This window comes from Ambystoma mexicanum, chromosome 2q, assembly GCF_040938575.1.
Source record: "Ambystoma mexicanum isolate Mex_15411 chromosome 2q, UKY_AmexF1_1, whole genome shotgun sequence".
Taxonomy (NCBI): Eukaryota; Metazoa; Chordata; class Amphibia; order Caudata; family Ambystomatidae; genus Ambystoma; species Ambystoma mexicanum.
The window spans coordinates 743,605,988-743,625,247 of record NC_090924.1 but is presented as its reverse complement, the minus strand read 5'-3'; the positions used below and the strand labels follow the sequence as shown (position 1 = coordinate 743,625,247).

Here is a 19,260-nt window from a genome sequence, read left to right as displayed (position 1 = left end):
TGCCCTTTGGAGTTTATTCAGTTGGTACACGTGGACTCCGAGGTATAGGGGGTTTGCGTAGTCCAGTCTTGATATAACGATTGATTGGACCGCGGAGAGTCTGTTGGGGAAGGAGAGATATGGAAAGATTCTCCTAAGGGTTTTAAGGTGGTAGTGGCAGGACTTTGAGACGTTGTTGACTTGGCGCGAGAGTGTTAGGTCAGAGTTAAGGGTGCATCCAAGATTTTTCACTGAGTTGGAGGGGGTCGGTGAGTTGCCCATGGCGGATGGCCAGGATAGTGGGTGCGGAAGAAGTTTGGAGTTGCCACATACCATGATTTCCGTTTTGGAGGGGTTTAACAAGAGGTGGCTTTGGGTCATCCAGAGTTCTATGTCAAGGAGGCAGGAGGCCAGGTCAGGTCAGGAGTTGGGATTTGAGTTCAGGAGTTTTAGAATTAGTTGAGTGTCGTCGGCGTAGTTGTAACACATGATGTTGTGTGAACGAATTATTGGTGGGAGGGTGATCAAGTAGAGCTTGAACAGGAGAGCAGATAGGCATGCTCCTTATGGGACTCCCGTGTCGACTGGTCGGTCTTGGGAGAAATAGGTGGAGTGTATCGTTATTTGGTACCTATCTTTAAGGAATGAAGCTATCCATTTAAGAGCGGTTCCACAAATTCCTAGGGAGTGGAGGTGGTCCAGGAGGATTGAGTGATGGCCCAGAACCAGAGCTGCATTGCCTCTCTGCACAACAGAAGTGACCCTATTCCCCCCCTTTTTTGTTGAGGTAATGCATGGCCACTGTGTTGTCCATCATGATCAGGACACTCTTCCCCTGCACAGACGGCAGAAAAGCCTTCAGGGCCAGCCTGATGGCCCGCAGCTCTAACAGATTGATGTGGAGACTGAAGGGATTCGCACATGGCATCCTTGCCATCCTGCACGAGAGCAAGGAACCCATCCCTTTCTTCCCCCTCGGGAATATGCTCAGCCGCTAGAGAAACACAGTTCCACAGAGTGTGTGAAAACCTTGCTACGGCACAAGTGGTGTTGGCTGATTTCAACGCCATACTCCCCGCAGAAAATACCTTATGAGCCCAACCGTCGAAGCACTTGTCTTCCCTCTCCAGAGGGATGGTAGGGTACGCCGGCTGCCTCGAGGTGGGCGTAGCCACCTGAACCACCAAACTCTCAGGAGTGGGGTGAGTGCACAAGTAGCTGGGGTCGCTACCGGAAGGGCAGTACTTCTTTGTCAAAGATTTGTTAACAGCCGGAAGAGATTCTGGTGACTGCCAAGCAGCTGCCACCCTTTTCTGTAAAGTGAGATGAAAAGTTAACACCGGGTCAGAGGACGGACCTTGATCCAAAATGCCCGTTAGATCATCTTTTACAAAATCTTCAGGAGGACTGGACCAGCCCTGCTACTCAGAGACCCTAGCCATGAGCCGCCTGTATGACGAATCAGCATGAGCCCCAGGCTCAGGCCTACCAAATTCCACTTCCGGAGAAGTGGCCATCCCACTGGCATCATGAAGGGTTTGCCTCAACTCCTCCAATAGACTGTCTCCAGAAAGACAGGAGCCACATCATGCTCAATAGGGTCCTCAAAGTCAGACCTTCCTCTTCATAAATGTTGTCCAGAGGGAGGTGAGAACCTGGCATGGGGACAGAAGAGGGGCTGGAGTCCAACACCGGCCTCACAGACTTCCCCGTAGCCTTCCTTGGAGGATCCACCAGATCATGGTATTCCAGCTGTAAATTTCGGGCAAAAATCCCCTAAGGCGTCAAGGGCGCCGAAGGCTTCGATGCCGAGAGCGTCAACAGCTTCACTGTCGAGAGCGCCGAAGGCTTCGGCATCGACGTCGACACAGGTGCCGACAGCGCCGTAGGCTGTTAAGAGGGCAAAGCCCCGACGTCCGAGTCAGACGGACACGGCGCCGACCTAGTCGACGCTGGCTTCGAGCCCTTAGCAGGTTGCAGCAGTCTTGCTGGAAACGAGGACCGAGACCTGGAAGCACGTCTCTTGCAACTATCCGGAGCCTTGTCCGGACGGGACCTCGAAGGTTCCTGATGCGAGTTGCGACGTGGACCCGAGAGCGAAGGCGTGCGAGCCACGGTACGAGACCGTTCCTTGCCGGCTTCGTTAGAAGGCGCGACCGAAACCATGCCCTGCGATTGAAAAATCACCAACATTTGCTCCTTAAAGGCAGCCCATTCCTCCGGAGTCAAGGACTTCGTTGGGCAGGTCACTTTCCTCACGGCACCATCCTCCGAGGAGGACGGGTAAGGCGACCGGTGACAGCGCTTCTGAGAATGCTGCGACGAGGAAGAAGAAAGGTGGGAACCATTCTGGGACCAAGAACCCCGGGCCTCCTTCCGACACGGAGAGTCCCCCCTCGAGTCGTTGGTGGACACCCCTTTGGAGTTTGATTTAGGGGACTTACTAGGTTTAGAGACCCTACTTACCTGGAGCTTCCCCTTACAGTCCCGCAAGGCCTTGGCAGTCAGGGACTGGCATTTTGAACAGTCGTCAGTGTCAAGACTCTCGCCCAAGCACCACAAATAAATGCGATGCGGGTCAGTGATCGTCATTTTCGACTTGCAGTCCGGGCAAGTCTTGAAGCCAGACCGCAGAGTCCGAGGGGTCGAAGAAGAAGACATCTCTACAATGAAACACGAGGCGCACCGAGTTCTCAAAGCAAACACGTTTGCAGAAAAAACTGAACTGAGGCTACGGGTGCCATGCATCCTATTTATAACATCCAGTGACGAGGCTACGGGTGCCATGCGTCCTATTTATAACATCCAGTGACGTCGCCCTAAACAGAGGCCTTCGAGGGACATCGACCCGACATCATCGACGCAGTACGTCCTCTGCCGAAAAAGCTTCCAAAGTGCACAGCTGTGGACATTACATGTCAAAGATGTGGAATACTTTGGAGGACACAATCCATTCAAATGCAAGCTTCTCGCAGTGTGCCACTGCAAATGCAGCTGGTATCCGTAGTCTAATTTGTTCTCGGCCTGTGCTTGTGTGTCTGGGCAATCACAGTATAGAGAGGGAGAGTTTCAAGAAGAGAAAAGAAAAAGCCAGGTATTGAGTGCCTTTCTGAATGCAAGGTGATTGCCAATACTGCGGATGTTGAGGGGCATAGAGTTCCAGATGGTGGGTACTTGGATGGAGGGGTTTGATCCGCCCAGTCTGGTGTAGTTATATTGGGGAATAACTAGGAGAAGGGCTGAACCGGATGCGAGTGTCTTAGAGGGTCGGTAGAGTGTTAGTTTGTCTTGGAGGAATTCCGGGCCTGTGCTGTGGATGGCACAGTGAGGAATGCACATGGCTTTAAAATGTAGTTAGTCGTCCAATAGGGAGCCAGTGGGGGACTCTCAGTGTGAGGCTGATTTGTTCTCTGGGAGGGAAACGTGTAGTTTCCTAAGTAGAAACAACGGTGCGCCTAGATAAAGGCAGTTTGCGTAATCTAGGCGATAGAGGAGGATGGTGAGGATGGCAGAGATTCAGAGAGGTAGGGGAAGATACGCCCGAGGATGCGTAGGTGGAAGAAACAGGTTCTGGATACGGAATTGATATGCTGGGAAAGGGATAGATCTGTGTCCAGCGTGCATCTGAGGTTTTTCACTGTAGTGAAGGTTGCCGGTGGGGGTCCTGGAGAGTGAGGCCATGGGGATAGGTTTGGGGAAGGGGCACAGTTTTTCGGCAGACTAGGATTTCTCCTTTTCCAGGGTTGAGGATGAGGCGTGGTTGGTCGTCATCCAGTGGTCAATATCACAGAGGCAGGATGACAGATTTGGACGGGCCTGGTGATTTGGGATTTTAAGGATGATCTGTGTATCGTCTGTGTAGTTGTAGCAGGTGAGATTGTGGGAGCGGATGAGTGCTGGAAGTGGGCTAAGATACATACTGAAGTTGAGGGGAGATAGGGAACCTCCCTGTGGGACCACATTCGGCACTGGGCAGGGTGCAAAGGTGAAAGGGTGGAGGAGCATGATTTGTGAGCGATTAGAGATGAAGGAGGAGATGAAGGAGGAGATCCAATTGAGGGCAGTGTCTTTGATTCCTAAAGAGTGTAGCTTGTCTAGGAGAATGGTGTGGTCAATGGTATCGAAGGTGGCAGAGGGGTCAAGAAGAACGAGTACAGCGCATTCTTCCGCGTCTGCTGCTCTTTTTAGATCGTCCCAAATGGACACTAGGGAGGATTCAGATCCTCACAGGGGTCTGAAGCCGGATTGTGCAGGGTCAAGGAGGTTGCTGGCTTCAGTGAAGTGACCGAGTTGCTGCTATGCTGTGCGGTTCATGGGTTTCGCCATGAAGCGGGTGTTGGAAATGGGCCGGTAGTTCTGAAGAAGGAGTGGGTCGCGCATAGGTGTTTTGAGGAGGGGCTTGATGTAAGAGGTTTTTAAGGCTTCTGGGAAGATTCCTGATTTAAGGGATTGGTTAAGGATTGAGGGTGAAATTCTGCCTGAAAAGGTTGAGGTTGGAACAAGTTAGTTACCTGTAACTGTTGTTCTCCAGCATGAGTCTAGGCACAAAAATCAAGCCAGTGGATATAAACAAGTCCACTATACAAAACACAATCCCACCAGTATTCGGGGCGGTCCCTCAATCAACCCCTCAGATCACTACACGTAATGCATAAACAAGTTTTTTTGAAAAATGTATTTATTTCTCTTTATTTAATTAGAAACATTAAAATGATTATTAAATAGATCAGAGCTCATATAAGAGTAAGTATAAATATAGGACATACAGTTATACAACATGAATAAAGTGCAAAATATGAAGAAAAATGCTAATATCACAATAGAGCTGCTGGGAACTTGCTGCCCAATTACAAGCTGGGTAATAATCACCATCGTCCCATTACGTGTAGTGATCTGAGGGGTTGATTGAGGGACCACCCCGAATACTGGTGGGATTGCGTTTTGTATAGTGGACTTGTTTATATCCGCTGGCTTGATTTTTGTGCCTTGTTTCTGGTTGTTTCCCCTCGTGCCAGCGATGTAGGGGGTACCTATCTATTGCATTGCTGTTCTAAGTGCAGTGAGTTCACTGCGTGGGTTTCTTCTTCCTCTTAACCGCATTGAAAGGTTTTCTGTTTTTCGTTTTTCTCTGGAATTGGTCTTGCTTCGAGTAAGATTTACAGGTGGCCAAACTATTTGGGATTTTCTTATATTGTAGTATTTTCTCTAACTATTGTTTATCTCTTAATTATCATTTCTTGTTGAGTTGTTTATTTTGTATTTTTTATTCTTTTTGGCTGAACATCTATTACCTTGACCATGGCTGCTTCAGACACTTACTCGATCAGTGATGAACAACTAGCAGGGGAAGAATCTAATATGGGCGTTACCAGCGAAGGCATCCTTAAACTGAAAAAGAAGAAATTTAGGACCGAGATGCACGGGCACTTACTGACTGAATATCTCAAGAAAAACATTATACCACAGGGACTCCTAGTGAGGAACGAACCCAGTCTTTTTGTCGGCGATTTAGAATATAAAACAGCTTTCTCTGGGGTAGGTACTAAATGCAGCCGAGACTGGATGCTATTAACCATCAACACGGCCCTCAAGAAAAGCATACGCGTCGGCAATTAAATTGATGAAGCTGAAGCCGTATTTGCCCTTGATACGACAATCCTTAATATCAAATAAAAGCTTGACCTAATAGACAAGCATACTAAAGAGTTTATCAAACTTACTACTGCTAAATAATGGATAAACTCAAGAAAGACATTTCCACTTTTTCTAAGGAATCTGCCTACCCGTATCTGAGTCCCGATTATGCGGGTCCAGGCCTTTGGTATGATCCGTCTCATCCTAATCAGGGTCCGCAGCATTATAGAAAAAGAGTTACCTTTTCAGATAGTTCCTCAGACGGGAGTGGTTCCTTTCCTAACCAAAATACACGCAGCCCAAGAGGTCGCCAATGGAATAGAGGCTCACGTAGAGGGAGAAGTAGACGCCAAAATTGGCCTTACCAACAATACATGCAGATGCCCATGTTTGTACCTCAAGGCCCTTATCAGGCCTTTCCTCCCCCGAACCTCCCTTTTCCTCCCGCCGAAGTAGGACCTCCGCCTATAGAGAACATGTTTCAGACAAGGAGGAGGTCTTGCCAACGTTAAATAACACATCGGCAGTATACAACATCTCGAAACGGATACTTACCACCAACGAAACTGCAGTACTTGAGAAAGGTTTTTCTTACATTCCTATGCGCAATCCAAGCCAGATGGACCTTGAATTAGAACTTCGGAGCTTTTTTAGAAAAATTCGGCTTAGAAACCATTTTGGCACAAACGGCTGTGATATAGAAAACAACTATACTCCGTTCAGGCCCAAATCGACTTTTATGCCCACATCACAGATGGTCTCTAGCGAAACGATCACTTGGAACGTACCGTTCTTCGTGATTTCCATTCCATTTTCTCAGCACAGGCTAATCCCACTTCTAATCGATGTTATAACTTTTCTAAAAAAGAATGGTCCTGCTTGCAAGACCTTAAAAGAGACACTTCTATCATCATTAAACAGGCAGACAAAGGTGGAGGAGTGGTAGTCTGTGGCGCAACTTTCTATGATTCAGAAGTACTAAGACAATTGGACAATGGGATCTTCTATCTTAAACTCAAGGGGGACCCTACAGAGACTATACAAGGTGAAATCTTAGCCCTGGTTACACGGGCTAAAGATGCAGATATCCTTAGTACCAAAGAATTTTCATTTCTTACTGGTAAAGGAACACGCATACCTCTGTTCTATAACTTGTTAAAAATCCACAAGAGTATATTAAATCCTCCAGGTAGACCGATAGTGTCTCTTTGTGACTCTATCTTAGAACCTTTGGGAAAATACATTGATTATTTTCTCGAACCATTGGCAGCCAGTACACCGACCTATCTGGCCGATACCACCGATGCTATTGTCCATTTGGAAAATTTCCTGTTTGATCCAGACAAAAACTTGTTTATCACTCTTGATGTCGAATCCCTTTATTCGAATATCCCACAGTCAGAATCATTGCCCATTATTAAATGTTTCTTGGATCTCAGAGATGACCCGCAGTTGGTCCCAAGCGAATTCATTGTGGATCTCCTCCAAATTGCCCTGACCAAGAATTACTTTAGGTTTAAAGAAAGTTTCTACCTACAAGTTAAAGGTACCGCAATGGGTGCAGCATTTGCACCCAATTACGCGACCCTTTTTAAGTGGGCTTTTGAGAAGGTCTCTATCTTTGATACCTCTAATCCCTTTTTGCCATCTATTCTTTTTTACAAAAGATACATAGATGATATCATAATTGTGTGGGACAAAACGACGGGAGATCATGAACAATTCCTGACTTGGATTAACTCATTGAATGACCATCTCAAGTTTACCATGTCGGTGGACAGTGCGTCTATTTCTTTCCTGGATCTAATACTCAAACACCAGAATGGTGTTATCATTGTGGACCTTTTCCGTAAGACTACGGATCGAAATACTATCCTCCACTTTGATAGTTTTCACCCGCAGTCTTTAAGGGAAAGTATTCCGTATGGTCAATTTTTGAGCGCTAGGCAGAACTGCACGAACAAGAAAGATTTTATGTCCCAATCTAACATCATAGAAAACAGACTTTCCCAGCGAGGTTATCCAGCTCACATATTGCGACAGTCCTGTAAAAGGGCGAGATATCAACATCGCGAAGTCCTGTTGACTAAAAATATCCGCACCACCCAGAACCAGTCACGTATAGTCTGTGCCATGACCTTCAGCACCCACCATGCCAAAATCAAGAAGACTATTGCTAAGCATTGGCATTTACTTCAAATGAACATGCCCGATTTGGAACATCCCATGTATGCATTCAAAAAGGGCAGGAATTTGAAGAGCTGGCTATCTCAGGCAGATAGACTGCAGACCAGCCAGGCACCCAAAACCATCACTGAAATGTGGGGTATGGAAAGAGTTACTGGCAACTATCCCTGTGGCAATTGTTGTCAGTGCGGATCTACTACAGTGACCAACACTGTCACCATTAACCACAGAGTCTGGAAACTGAGGGATCACACTACGTGTAATTCTAAAAACGTGATTTACGTGATTATGTGTTCATGTGATAAATCGTATATAGGAAAAACCTCTAGACCTATTAAACTGAGAATCTCTGAGCACAAGTCTAGAATCAGGACTCGCAATCTTTCTTCTCCCTTAGTTGCTCATTTTGTTGAACACCAACATGACTGTGAAAACTTACGTTGGTGGTGTCTTGAAAGAGTTACGGGACCAGACCATTATGCCATAGCCACGAATTTGTCCCGAAGGGAACAGTGGTGGATATTTAACACCCAAAGCCATATACTGGGCCTGAATGCCCATGAAGAATGGCATGCGCTATTTCAATAGATCCTTTATGTCGTGACGTCTTTTGGACTCAGCTTTATAGGCTTTGGTTATTCCTGGTGCCTTCGATGCGGCTTTCAGGCGTTATTAGCCTGTTCCATTCCACTGATAATCATTCTAGGTGTTATGTCTACCTCTATACTGGTAGAGATCTACCACTGCATGGGGTGCATTATAACTTATTTTTCCTTTATTTTTATTTTTCCTTTGTTGTCTTGACCCCATGGTGTTATTATTTTTGTTGTCTCTTTTAAGATTGGTTTCTCATTTTCTGTTGTGGCATACCATTTTAATGCCCTTCCCCTTGACATATTTTGCCTTTTTGTTGGCTTTAGTTCTTTGTCTGATTTATTTATCTCCGAGCTGTTGGGGCATGCCATGCAGGTGTCTTTGTTTCTATGTGCTTTGGTTTTCCTTGGTTCGCTGCCTGGACTGTCTGTCTCTTGGCTCGGCCTTGTTCGATTGTAGCGCACAGCTTGTCTCCATCTGACACCTGTTCTATATTGAACCACGTGGTTAGTCACTGGACTGATCTCTATTGGCTCTTTGGCCTCGCTGCGCGATTACTTGCGTGTTGTCGTGCGGGGGGTATCTTTGGGCGCGCCCAATGCGCTTGGGCCGTGGAACGGGTAACGCTGGGCCGCCTGCACACCTTCAGGGGGCGTGGTTACATCCATTCGGCTCCCTTCCACTGCACGGTACGCGGCCCGAGATTATACGTGCCTTTCTGTGCCAATAGTCACGTGCACTAGAGACGTTGTAGACGTCAGTCCTGATACGCCCATTGATGTATTTAACCCCGGACAAATGCCAACACAGGAAGTTCGGTTTCCGACTTCCTGGTTTGGTGTCTATGGCCTTTGCCGCTGAGGTAAGTAACTTTGAACGGGCAGCTAGGCGGAATCTCCCCTGCTTTTGGCTTTGTTTTATTTCTCATTTTCAAGATTAGGTCAAACATCTATATAGATTTACCTATATGTTGGGACCTTGTAGTACTGCCACATAGGCTATACAAGAGACACACAGATCCTGTTTGGACTGATGTAAATTCAGTTTTTTCACGAACTTTCAGATTACGCTTCATGACTTGATTCCGTGTTGCATTCTATGTATGTGATACTTTGGGACATTACAGATGTCTTACTAGTTTGTTGTACTTTCTATTGGCCCACAGACTTCGCTTATCCTTTAATGACATTTGGAGATTCACCCTTCTGGGGAACCTTTCGACATCCTAATCTGTACATGTAGTTGAGGTCGTTCTACACATTAAGGAATCATCTGTTGATGGTTCTTGATTGACAGATCTGGGCTTGATCAATGGTGAGCATAATGACAACTATGATGTTGGTTCTATCCTTCTTTGGGTGCAGGATCTTCCTTTATTTATTATTTTTATGGATACCACTGCATCACTCATTCGTTTCTTTCACTATAATTCTCAATTTCTTTCAATTTATCTTTAACATATGGGCAGTCCCATTCTTGGGCTCCTCTTTTCTATACATATATATTTTTTTATTATCTTTGTATGTTTATTTCATTAGAGTTATATTTATCTATTCTTCTATTTCTGTTTTTTTCTTTGGCTGCTTGTATCTTGCTCAAATCTGTCAACCAGAGAAATTTATGACCAATTTGTGGCCTTCTTTTCTCTTATTTTTTACAGATCTAATTCAATTGTGATTTGTTCTGGTGTGGCCGGATCGCTATTTCCTGGACTTTTTTGTCAGGCTTCTGGGCCCACCCCCAAAGGGTCTGAGATCATGGTAATTAGATTTTCTCCCCTACTAGCCACTATACACGTCCCAACCCAGTGTTGGGGATCGGGTCCTTCATCGGGAACCTAAGATCACTTGTTTTTATGGTCATTATGTATGAATGATTGTGCGGCCTATATGAAAGGCTGCTTTGATGTTAGCATTATTATTTTCTCGTTTCTTTTTCTTTATTTCACTGTTTGGAGAACATACATTTTTAGTGTCTCTTTTTAATCTATAACATTTGTGTAGGTAATTTCAAGACACAGATGAATCTTCATGAATGTTTATACGGGAATGCTACGTCTGAATGAAGATGGACATCATCTGTAATCCAGCTAGATGTGTTTTCCATCGAAACTACCTGGTTTAAGGCGCCATGCTCAGGATACTGTTTTACGTATTTGTGGTTTATTTCGCATGTCACCTTAGTAGTTGACGTATAGCATCCCATGTTAGACTTTTTAGAGTATGGGTTTATGAATATCATTTTTGTGAAGACCTTTCAGTTTCTTGCTTATTGCAATGTTTAAACTGCTAGATTCGGAACTAATGACTTTCTTTGCTGCCACTATCAGGATTTAATCCATCTTCGAATTCATTTCGAAACCATCCTGATTATATTCGGTTGACTAGGATTTTTTCCACCCGAGGGATTCCCTTCTCTCGAGTGGATTTTATCCTTCGACATTGACTTGGACTTATTTTGGATGATGGTGATTATTACCCAGCTTGTAATTGGGCAACAAGTTCCCAGCAGCTCTATTGTGATATTAGCATTTTTCTTCACATTTTGCAATTTATTCATGTTGTATAACTGTATGTCCTATATTTGTACTTACTCTTATATGAGCTCTGATCTATTTAATAATCATTTTAATGTTTCTAATTAAATAAAGAAAAATAAATACATTTTTCAAAAAAACTGGTCTATGCAATACGTGTAGTGATCTGAGGGGTTGATTGAGGGACCGCCCCGAATACTGGTGGGATTGTGTTTTGTATAGTGGACTTGTTTATATCCGCTGGCTTGATTTTTGTGCCTTGTTTCTGGTCGTTTCCCCTCTTGCCAGCGATGTATGGGGTACCCATCTATTGCATTGCTGCTCTCCAGCATGAGTCTGGCATGGATTCACATGCTCGTGAATATTCCCCGTCGTCAGGCTGGGAATCCTCGGTAAAGAAAAAAATCAGTTTCAGTTTCGTTTCTGAACTGTCTTTCTCCTAATAAACAATCACTGGTCTCTGGGTCATAATGCCCCCAGCCAATGACTGCCCTCTACCTAAGCCCCTCCTCTGGCAGCCATCTTTGGATTTGGTAGAACGTAAAGTGGCAGTAGGACCAAGTGAAGAGCCGCAGAGGGGTAGGCGGGAGGGTTAGCATGAGAATCCATGCCAGACCCATGCTGGAGAACAACACTTACAGGTAATTAACTTGTTCCTTCTCCAGCATGGGGTCTGGCATGCTCAGGCATACAAGAATAAATATCAGTACACACATGCACAACCACAGGGGGTAGCAAGGCTCAACATTAAGCATTTCATCAACTCAACATTAAGCATCTCTTACCTCCTCACCAGAACAGGTTGCGCAGCACTGCCTGGCCGACTCTGGACTCCTCCCTGGAATCCCGGTCGATGCAGTAGAATCTCGTGAAGTTGTGCGTTAACCTCCACGTAGCAGCCTTGCAGATGCCCAGCATGGGTACACTAGATAGGAACGCCGTGGTAGCAGCGATCGCTCTGGTCGAATGGGCTCCCGGAAGTCCGGGCAGCGGTCGGTTTGCAAACCGGTGACAGTGCATGATGCAGCCAGAGAGCCATCTGGAAATGGAAGCCTTCGAGAGGGCCTTCCCTTGGTTCACAGGTCCAAAGTTCACAAACAGCTGTGATGTCTTCCGAAAACTCTTCGTGCGGTCCACGTAGGACTTCAGCGCTCTAGCTACATCCAGCGAGTGCAAAGTCCTCTCAGCCGGCGACAAAGGCAACGGGAAGAAAACAGGTAACACCAAGGGCTCGTTGAGATGGAAGTCCGACGGCACCTTGGGCATGAAGGAAGGGTGCGTCCTCAGCACCACCCTCGTCTTGTGGAAAATCAGTTATGGGGGCTTGCAGGAGAGGGCCTGGATCTCTCCCACTCGTCGTGCGGAGGTGATGGCCACAAGAAACACTGTTTTCCACAACAGGAACTTCAACGGTGCTGAATGCGGAGGCTCGAATGGCGGCCCCATGAGCCTGGTCAGCACCACGTTGAGCTCCCACACCGGGGCCGGAGCCTTCACCGGTGGGAACGATCGGAACAGTCCCTTCATGAACTCCTTCAGGCGATGGGACCACAGGGATGAGCATCCCGGAGTTCTGGTGTAGCGGGAGATAGCCGCAAGATGGATCTTGATGGAGGCATGGGCCAGCCACGCCTTGGCCAGCGATAGCATGTACGGCAGCACTTGAGGGGCCGTAATCCGCAGAGGGTTAATCTTCTGTGCCCTGCACCAGACAAAACCTCTTCCATTTGAGTCCATAGCACTTGAGAGTTGAGGACGCCCTGGCCTTTGCAAGCACCTCCTTGCAGTCTGCCGGGCTATCATACCCTCCAAACTCTAGTGCTGCAGGAGCCAGGCCTGCAAGTTCAGCGACCCCGGTCGTGGTGGAGGATGGCGCCTCCTTCTCTGGAGAGGAGATCCGCGTCTGTCGGCAGTTTGACTGAGGGGGACGCTGACATGTCCAGAAGTTCTCGGAACCAGATCTGTCTCGGCCAATCCGGTGCGACGAGGGTTCATCCTGTACCGGGACCGTCTGAGTTGGTTGATGAGTCGCAGCAGCAACGGTAACAGCGGGAATGCATAGAGGAACAGGCCGTCCAAGGGGAATGAGAAGGTATCGCCCATGCTCCCCAGCTGGGGAAACATGCTGGCAAACCTCCGGCACTTGGTGGGCGCCGACTTCAATCCGAAGGGGAGGCCCTTGAACTGGTAGTGCCGTCCTTGAACTACGAATCTGAGAAACATTTGATGCCCCTTTAGAATGGGGATGTGGAAGTAGGCATCCTCCAAGTCTAGTGACGATAGGAAGTCGCCTTCGTCCAGCTGTCCTAGCACGTGCAATTTCTCTCTGTCTGGCGGGGAGGTCGAAGCCGTTGCCCCTGCCGCCTTCTTCTTGGCCGCCGCTGAGACGACCGAATCCGGGGTCGGCTGCGCCCTAAGGCACATGGGGGTGGAATCCGGGACCCGGTACTTCTTCTCGTACCGATCTCTCTTGGCAGGGGTCGTGATGGGTTCTTCAGGAGCTCCAGCCCCTCGTCCCAGATGTCGTCAAGTAATGGGACCAAGAGGACCGTCTTCCTCTTGGCCTCACGCCGTTGATGGGGGAAACCTTCCTTCTTCTGCTCTATTCATGGTCCGCTCCGACATGTTCTTGCAAAACGCACAGTCCTTCTCCACGTGCATTTTGTCTTTGTGAAGGCAGTAGAGGCATCTAGAATGCTCGTCCTCCTTGAAGACATTCTGCAATCCGCATCCAGGACAGCTCCTGAACAGCTTGGATACGGGCGTCGTGCTCCCTTTGTCCTGGGCCATGTCCACGCAGGGTAGGCCTCAAAGATCTTCTGGAATCCTCCAAGAAGCATAACTCGACAAAAACTTCACCCTTGAGGGGCGTAAAAAATTCCAAAACGGGTCCCCGTTGATCGGAAGTAGAAAAGGTGGAATTTGAGGCTCGGTTGACTGAAAAAATGAGATTAAACTCTTTGAAAAATCGCAAAATGCAGTAAAAGCTCGAGAGCTATAGCACAAGGACTCCCAACACTTGAATGTGTGGTAAAAATCTGACGATGGCTGCCAGAGGGGCTTAGGTAGAGGGCAGTCATTGGCTGGGGGCATTATGACCCAGAGACCAGTGATTGGTTATTAAGAGAAAGACAGTTCAGAAACAAAACGGAAACTGATTTTTTCTTTACCGAGGATTCCCAGCCTGACGACAGGGAATATTCATGAGCATGTAAATCCATGCCAGTCCCCATGCTGGAGAGAGGATGTTTTTGAGGAGGGTGGGCGGGCAAGCGTCCTCAGGGGATCCTGGCAGGTGGCTTTGTGCTAGGAGTGACGGGAACTGCTGGTGTGCGATCGAGGAGAAAGAGGTGAAGGCTTGCAGCGGGAGGGAGTTGGGACAGGTGATGGGAGGTGGTCGGGCAACAGATGGGGGCATTATTTGTATTTTAGTGATGGTGGCAGAATGTCTGTTAATAGCGATGTTATGAAGATGTTCTGATAAGGCATTGCATAGGGATTAGGGTAATGAAGAAAGAATATATTTCACATGTAGCTCTTAAATGACACAACCTTTTCCCTTTTCACTCTGTAAAAGCAGTTCAATTAATGTAGATCACGTGGGCTTATGCTTAACAGGGTCTATTTATAGGACTCTCTCTCGCTCTCAAAATGGAAAACTATTTCTAAGGGCCTAATTCTATTCTAATGTGACACTGAATTAATAATTCTAAAAGAACACCAAACAATAACTTCAATAAAAAACAATCAAGAAAACACAACAGAATAAAAACGGAATTTTGAAATCGGGTTAATACGACAGGAATATCATCATAAATTATGAATGCATTAACCCTAAACAAAAGAAAGTCATATGCAATGAGCACATTCAATCTTTACAACCTCATAATTCATAAGGGAAATACATACTTGATGTTTTCTGTCCTTGCAACCTCGTACAAAGGACTGAATAATTATTGCATTTTTTAACCGCCTTCTTTCTTCCTGAAAAAAACCCAAGGACAAGATACTTAATAAAAGGGGTAAGCAGGTGAAGTTGGACTTCATTTGAAATCACTTGGTTACAACATCACACGCACACAAAGAAAAGGGGTGCAAACGAAAGGTCAACTATATTAAAGCTATAATAAATATTAAAGGTAATTGTGCCGCGCACCGTCACCAACGGAGTTGGTCCCCAGGCGATCATATTGAACAAAGTTTCCCATTCTGCAAGGGTGTTGCAACCAACCAAAGAGATTTAGGACCATGGAAATGAACAACGCTTTAAACAGGATCACTGAAACCCAAAGCAGTGTGAAATATCTTTCATATAGGGGATACTTTATCCCTTACAGTATATGGCCAACATAACACTCCCAGTGCCTTTCTTATGTATGTCCGAGAAAAGAAATGAAGAGTTCTGCACTTTTTCCTATATATTCTTGCGATAGTGGCATCACGAGTGCAGAGTCTGGGACATACAGCACCTGACCCTCCTGCTGTGATACATGTCTCCGGTGATGTGGAAGCAACATAGGGAGGTGGATTGGACATCTAATTGGGTTCAGAGACCCAAAGCCACATTGTACAATCAGGCGCTATTAAAATCATTATACTTAGTGAAATTGTTCCAGAGGGTATAAAAACGTTTGCGAATCAGAAGAATCCGTGGAAATGCACAAAGAAGACAGTCTGTCCAATGAATCAAGAGTGCAACATGTTGACTCTTGCCCTTGATCCATCCAAGAAGCATATCTGTTGCATTTCTTGTTGGCCGGAGTTGCAAACAATCTATTTCTGGTCATCCGGAAAGAGTGAATACAGAAAGGGATAGAGGGGCCGGGCTTTCCAATTTGTGAGAAGCGTGCCTCAGTCTGCTGACTAAACCTGCCAGATGTTTCTGAACACCCAGACGAAGGACATCATCTTTGTAAATATTGTGAGCTAAACAGTATTTTCAAATTTTAATTGTCAAAAGAAAAAGATGATTACATTGAGTCCAGTAATAATGTCCTTGAAGAGCAACATACTCTTGTTCAGTATTTGAGGCAGACAGGCTATCATTGACAGAAAAATTACTTTCAACTCCAACACAATACGGTGATGTGTGGGAGATTGCGGTTGCTGACAGAAGAGGGTGTGGAATTTTAGCATGACCATCCATCAGGAGGAGTTAATAACTAAATAAGCTGCTACGGAAAGGTTTCAGGTTTATTTATTTATTTTATTGATCATTTGTAAGGCGCTTTATACAACAGAATTGTGTTTCAAAGCGCCACAAGGCAAATGCGAAGGGAACACGGGACATAAAAGTGGCAAGAAACAAAAAAACAACAGTGATCTGTTTACAGTCGTGGTCCTACCAGGCTTTGTGGTATTCGGCCATGCAAGTGCGTTGATGAGAAGGGGAGGGGGGTGGAAGGGGAGCAGGGAAGGGACTAAGTGCTGGAGGGGGGCCCAAGAGGGAAGTGCTAAGAGGAGTCAGGAGGAGTATGTCAGGCTAAGTGCTAGTGTAGGCAGCTCTCAAGGGTGATCTGTGCAGCAACCAGGCAGGGGCCTGCAGGGCAACACAGTGGGGGAGGGTGCTGGTAACGACAGGGAGGAAGCGCCCGAGAAGCCTGTGGGGCTCTCGAGGATCAGGCCACCGGTCACAGCAGCAGTGGGGGGGGATTAGCAAGGAAGGGAAAGAGGAAAAGAGGTAGAGAAGAGCAGAGTTGTCATCAGTTGCCTGAACGTAAGGAGGTCTGGCTCAAGTCTGAGAGGGGCAGTGAGGCTGTTCCAAAGGGAGGTGTTCCAGCCATAGAGAGGTGAGGGCTTAGAAAAAACAACTTGTGTTAGGCAGGGTCACCACCAAGTTAGGCATGACTCACACAATAGTAGAGGAGACTCTTAAGAGTGGAGCGTGTGGTACCCTTAGTACCGCTTGCCTTGGTCATTGACTCACAGGCGTCCTGGCTATGGCGGGGGGGACTTCAGGGACAGAGGTATTGTTTGTGAGGGAACCGCAGGTAGCTTCACATTATGTGGACGATCTCCTACTGTACATGAGGGACCCAAATCATACATTTCCTGATAGGCTGGAGGCTACAGAGCAGCAAGGGATTTCTAGTGGGTTGTGCATTAATTGGCAGAAGCCTTGCAAATTCACAGTGGGCACATGTGGGAATGGAAGGAGCTGCAATTGGGAATCCTATGGGCATCAAAGTTCAAGTACATGTGAATAGTGGTGGTGAAATTAGAGGATGACTTGTAGAGGGAAAATGTCCTTACTAAGGTGCTGGGTGGTCAGATGTCTTTGAGCTTTTGGAATGCCCTCTCATGGTTATTAGTCGGAAAGGTCGCGATTAGCAAAATCAACAATGTACTTTGGTTGCTTTACTCATTTCAGTCAACGTGTATGCTCTTACTTAAAAAAGTGTAAAAAACCTGGACAGTACGCTCAACTCCTTGATATGGACAGGCCAAACTAGATAAAATATGAGAAGAGGAGAGTGGATCTCTGGACTATGATGGCTCCTATTACTTGTTGCAGATCCAATATTTTATGGACTGGTATAGTGTGGAAGAGTAGGCCAGTGGAGGGACTATTGCAAGGTGTAAGCAGGTTGGGAGCCGAGTACCCCAGTGTGATTTATACAGTGTCTCAAATTTGGCATAGACTACTGTCACAGACGGCTACAAAAATATCGATTGACAAGTATATTTGTTTCACTGAATTAATTAATGGTATAATCAAGAACTTATCGAGAAGACTTGTGAAGCCACACTATGGGGTTGCCTACTGCTCTATTGACTTCCCGGTGGGCTCCCTCCAAGCTAGACTCCCTACTTTTCACTATAATCATGAGATGTATATTTATGGATTGCTAACCCGTGCTAGCCGTACTTGGTTCTAATAGATGACCTAAAGGCCATAGCCTTCTCCATCTTGCTCCCTCACAGGATTGAGGGTTCTAACGTCTTGTAATAGTTTGATGTTTAACTTTTGATGTCCTCTCCACTTCTTCCACCCACCTTCCTCCTCTCCCTACTTTTCTGTATCCAGACTCCTCCCTCCTTGATCTTAAAATGACATATATATATATATATATATATATATATCTCACACTTCCTCATCTCTCCCTCCATTTGTGTCCTGGTCTTACCCCATTTATTTGCTGCTTTTTATCACCACACTCGCTCCATCATTGTCCTCCCCTCTCCTCCTAATATACTACTCCCTCCCATTCTCCACCCTTACCACTACTACTACCTCCACTATTCCACCACCCTCTGGTCACACACTCCCCCCAAAACCCAAACGATTTCCACTCACTTCCTCACACTGTCTAACCCACCTCTTTCTAATCTTACTCTTCCCCCTTTCTTTCTCTCTCCATCAGCCACTCTCCCGCTCTTGCTACACACTATAAGATTCAATTGGTACAATTCTCTCTCACACACACACACACACACACAAACAAACTCCTTACCTGCACTGTTTCCCAACACAACCACAATCTCGTCAGCACCCCTCTTCAACGCCCGTCTTCCTCCACCTAGTCTCTTGTTCCACCAACTCCCCGCCTGACCTCACTGGAACACCTTTCCATCCATTTTTGATTTTACCTGGTTTTTATAGCTCAGCCTATTTTGCTCTGGTACTTCACCCCGCCCACATTGCATTTCCCCATCATTTGTCGCATCAAGCAAATCTCCCTCTGTTCTTCCCCCAGGGGCTGGGTTTTCCTTCCCACGTTTAGAAAAGTCTGTGAAGCTCCACCTCTTGTTGGTTGGGAGTATTAGGTCTGTGGCGCTAAACAGAATCATTTTGCTTGAACCATGCCATGTCCCTGCAACAGGTGAGATTGACCTTTTCCGACTCGCTGGTGTTGAATCTGATGGGAAAATCGTGACATAGACACGAGTTTGTGTATAGAAATTCAGATGACGAGCGTTGCATGGGAGTCTGTTTGATCTGTTGTGTCCGTTCTAGGTCTGTTTTGCCACGGCTTGGGAATCTCTGGGGAATGTAGACCTGAAAAAGAAGAAAGAGAGACCTGACCAGAAAACTACTAGGCATTGTGGAGGTGACAGTGGTAAAAATACTTTTTTAGCAGAGAGCAGTGAGGGGGGTTACTGGGATCTCCCCTCAACTCTCTCACACCACCTCTGGGTTAGGTTAGGCTCTGGAAATGCGCTGGAAGGCTGGCTACCTCAGGTTGAGTAGGGTTCCCCACTTCCTGCTCACAGGGTCATGGCTGTGATCGTGTCAAAATACATAGGAGGCTACAGCTCAGGGTTCCATATCACCCTGGAGCTTATATCCTGGTAAAAGGTTGACATGATTAAGGTTCTCAATACTGGGG

The 19,260-nt window shown here is 46.5% G+C and overlaps 1 protein-coding gene across 1 annotated transcript in view; it reads right to left on the bottom strand.

The window, feature by feature from the left end:
- UBE3C (ubiquitin protein ligase E3C) overlaps positions 1-19,260 on the bottom strand; it is a 2,658,557-nt gene that overhangs the window by 2,332,842 nt on the left and 306,455 nt on the right. Inside the window, exon 4 of the mRNA XM_069647972.1 lies at positions 14,840-14,914. Within this exon, the coding sequence (XP_069504073.1) occupies positions 14,840-14,914 (75 nt within the window). The remainder of the gene's footprint in view (positions 1-14,839; positions 14,915-19,260) is intronic.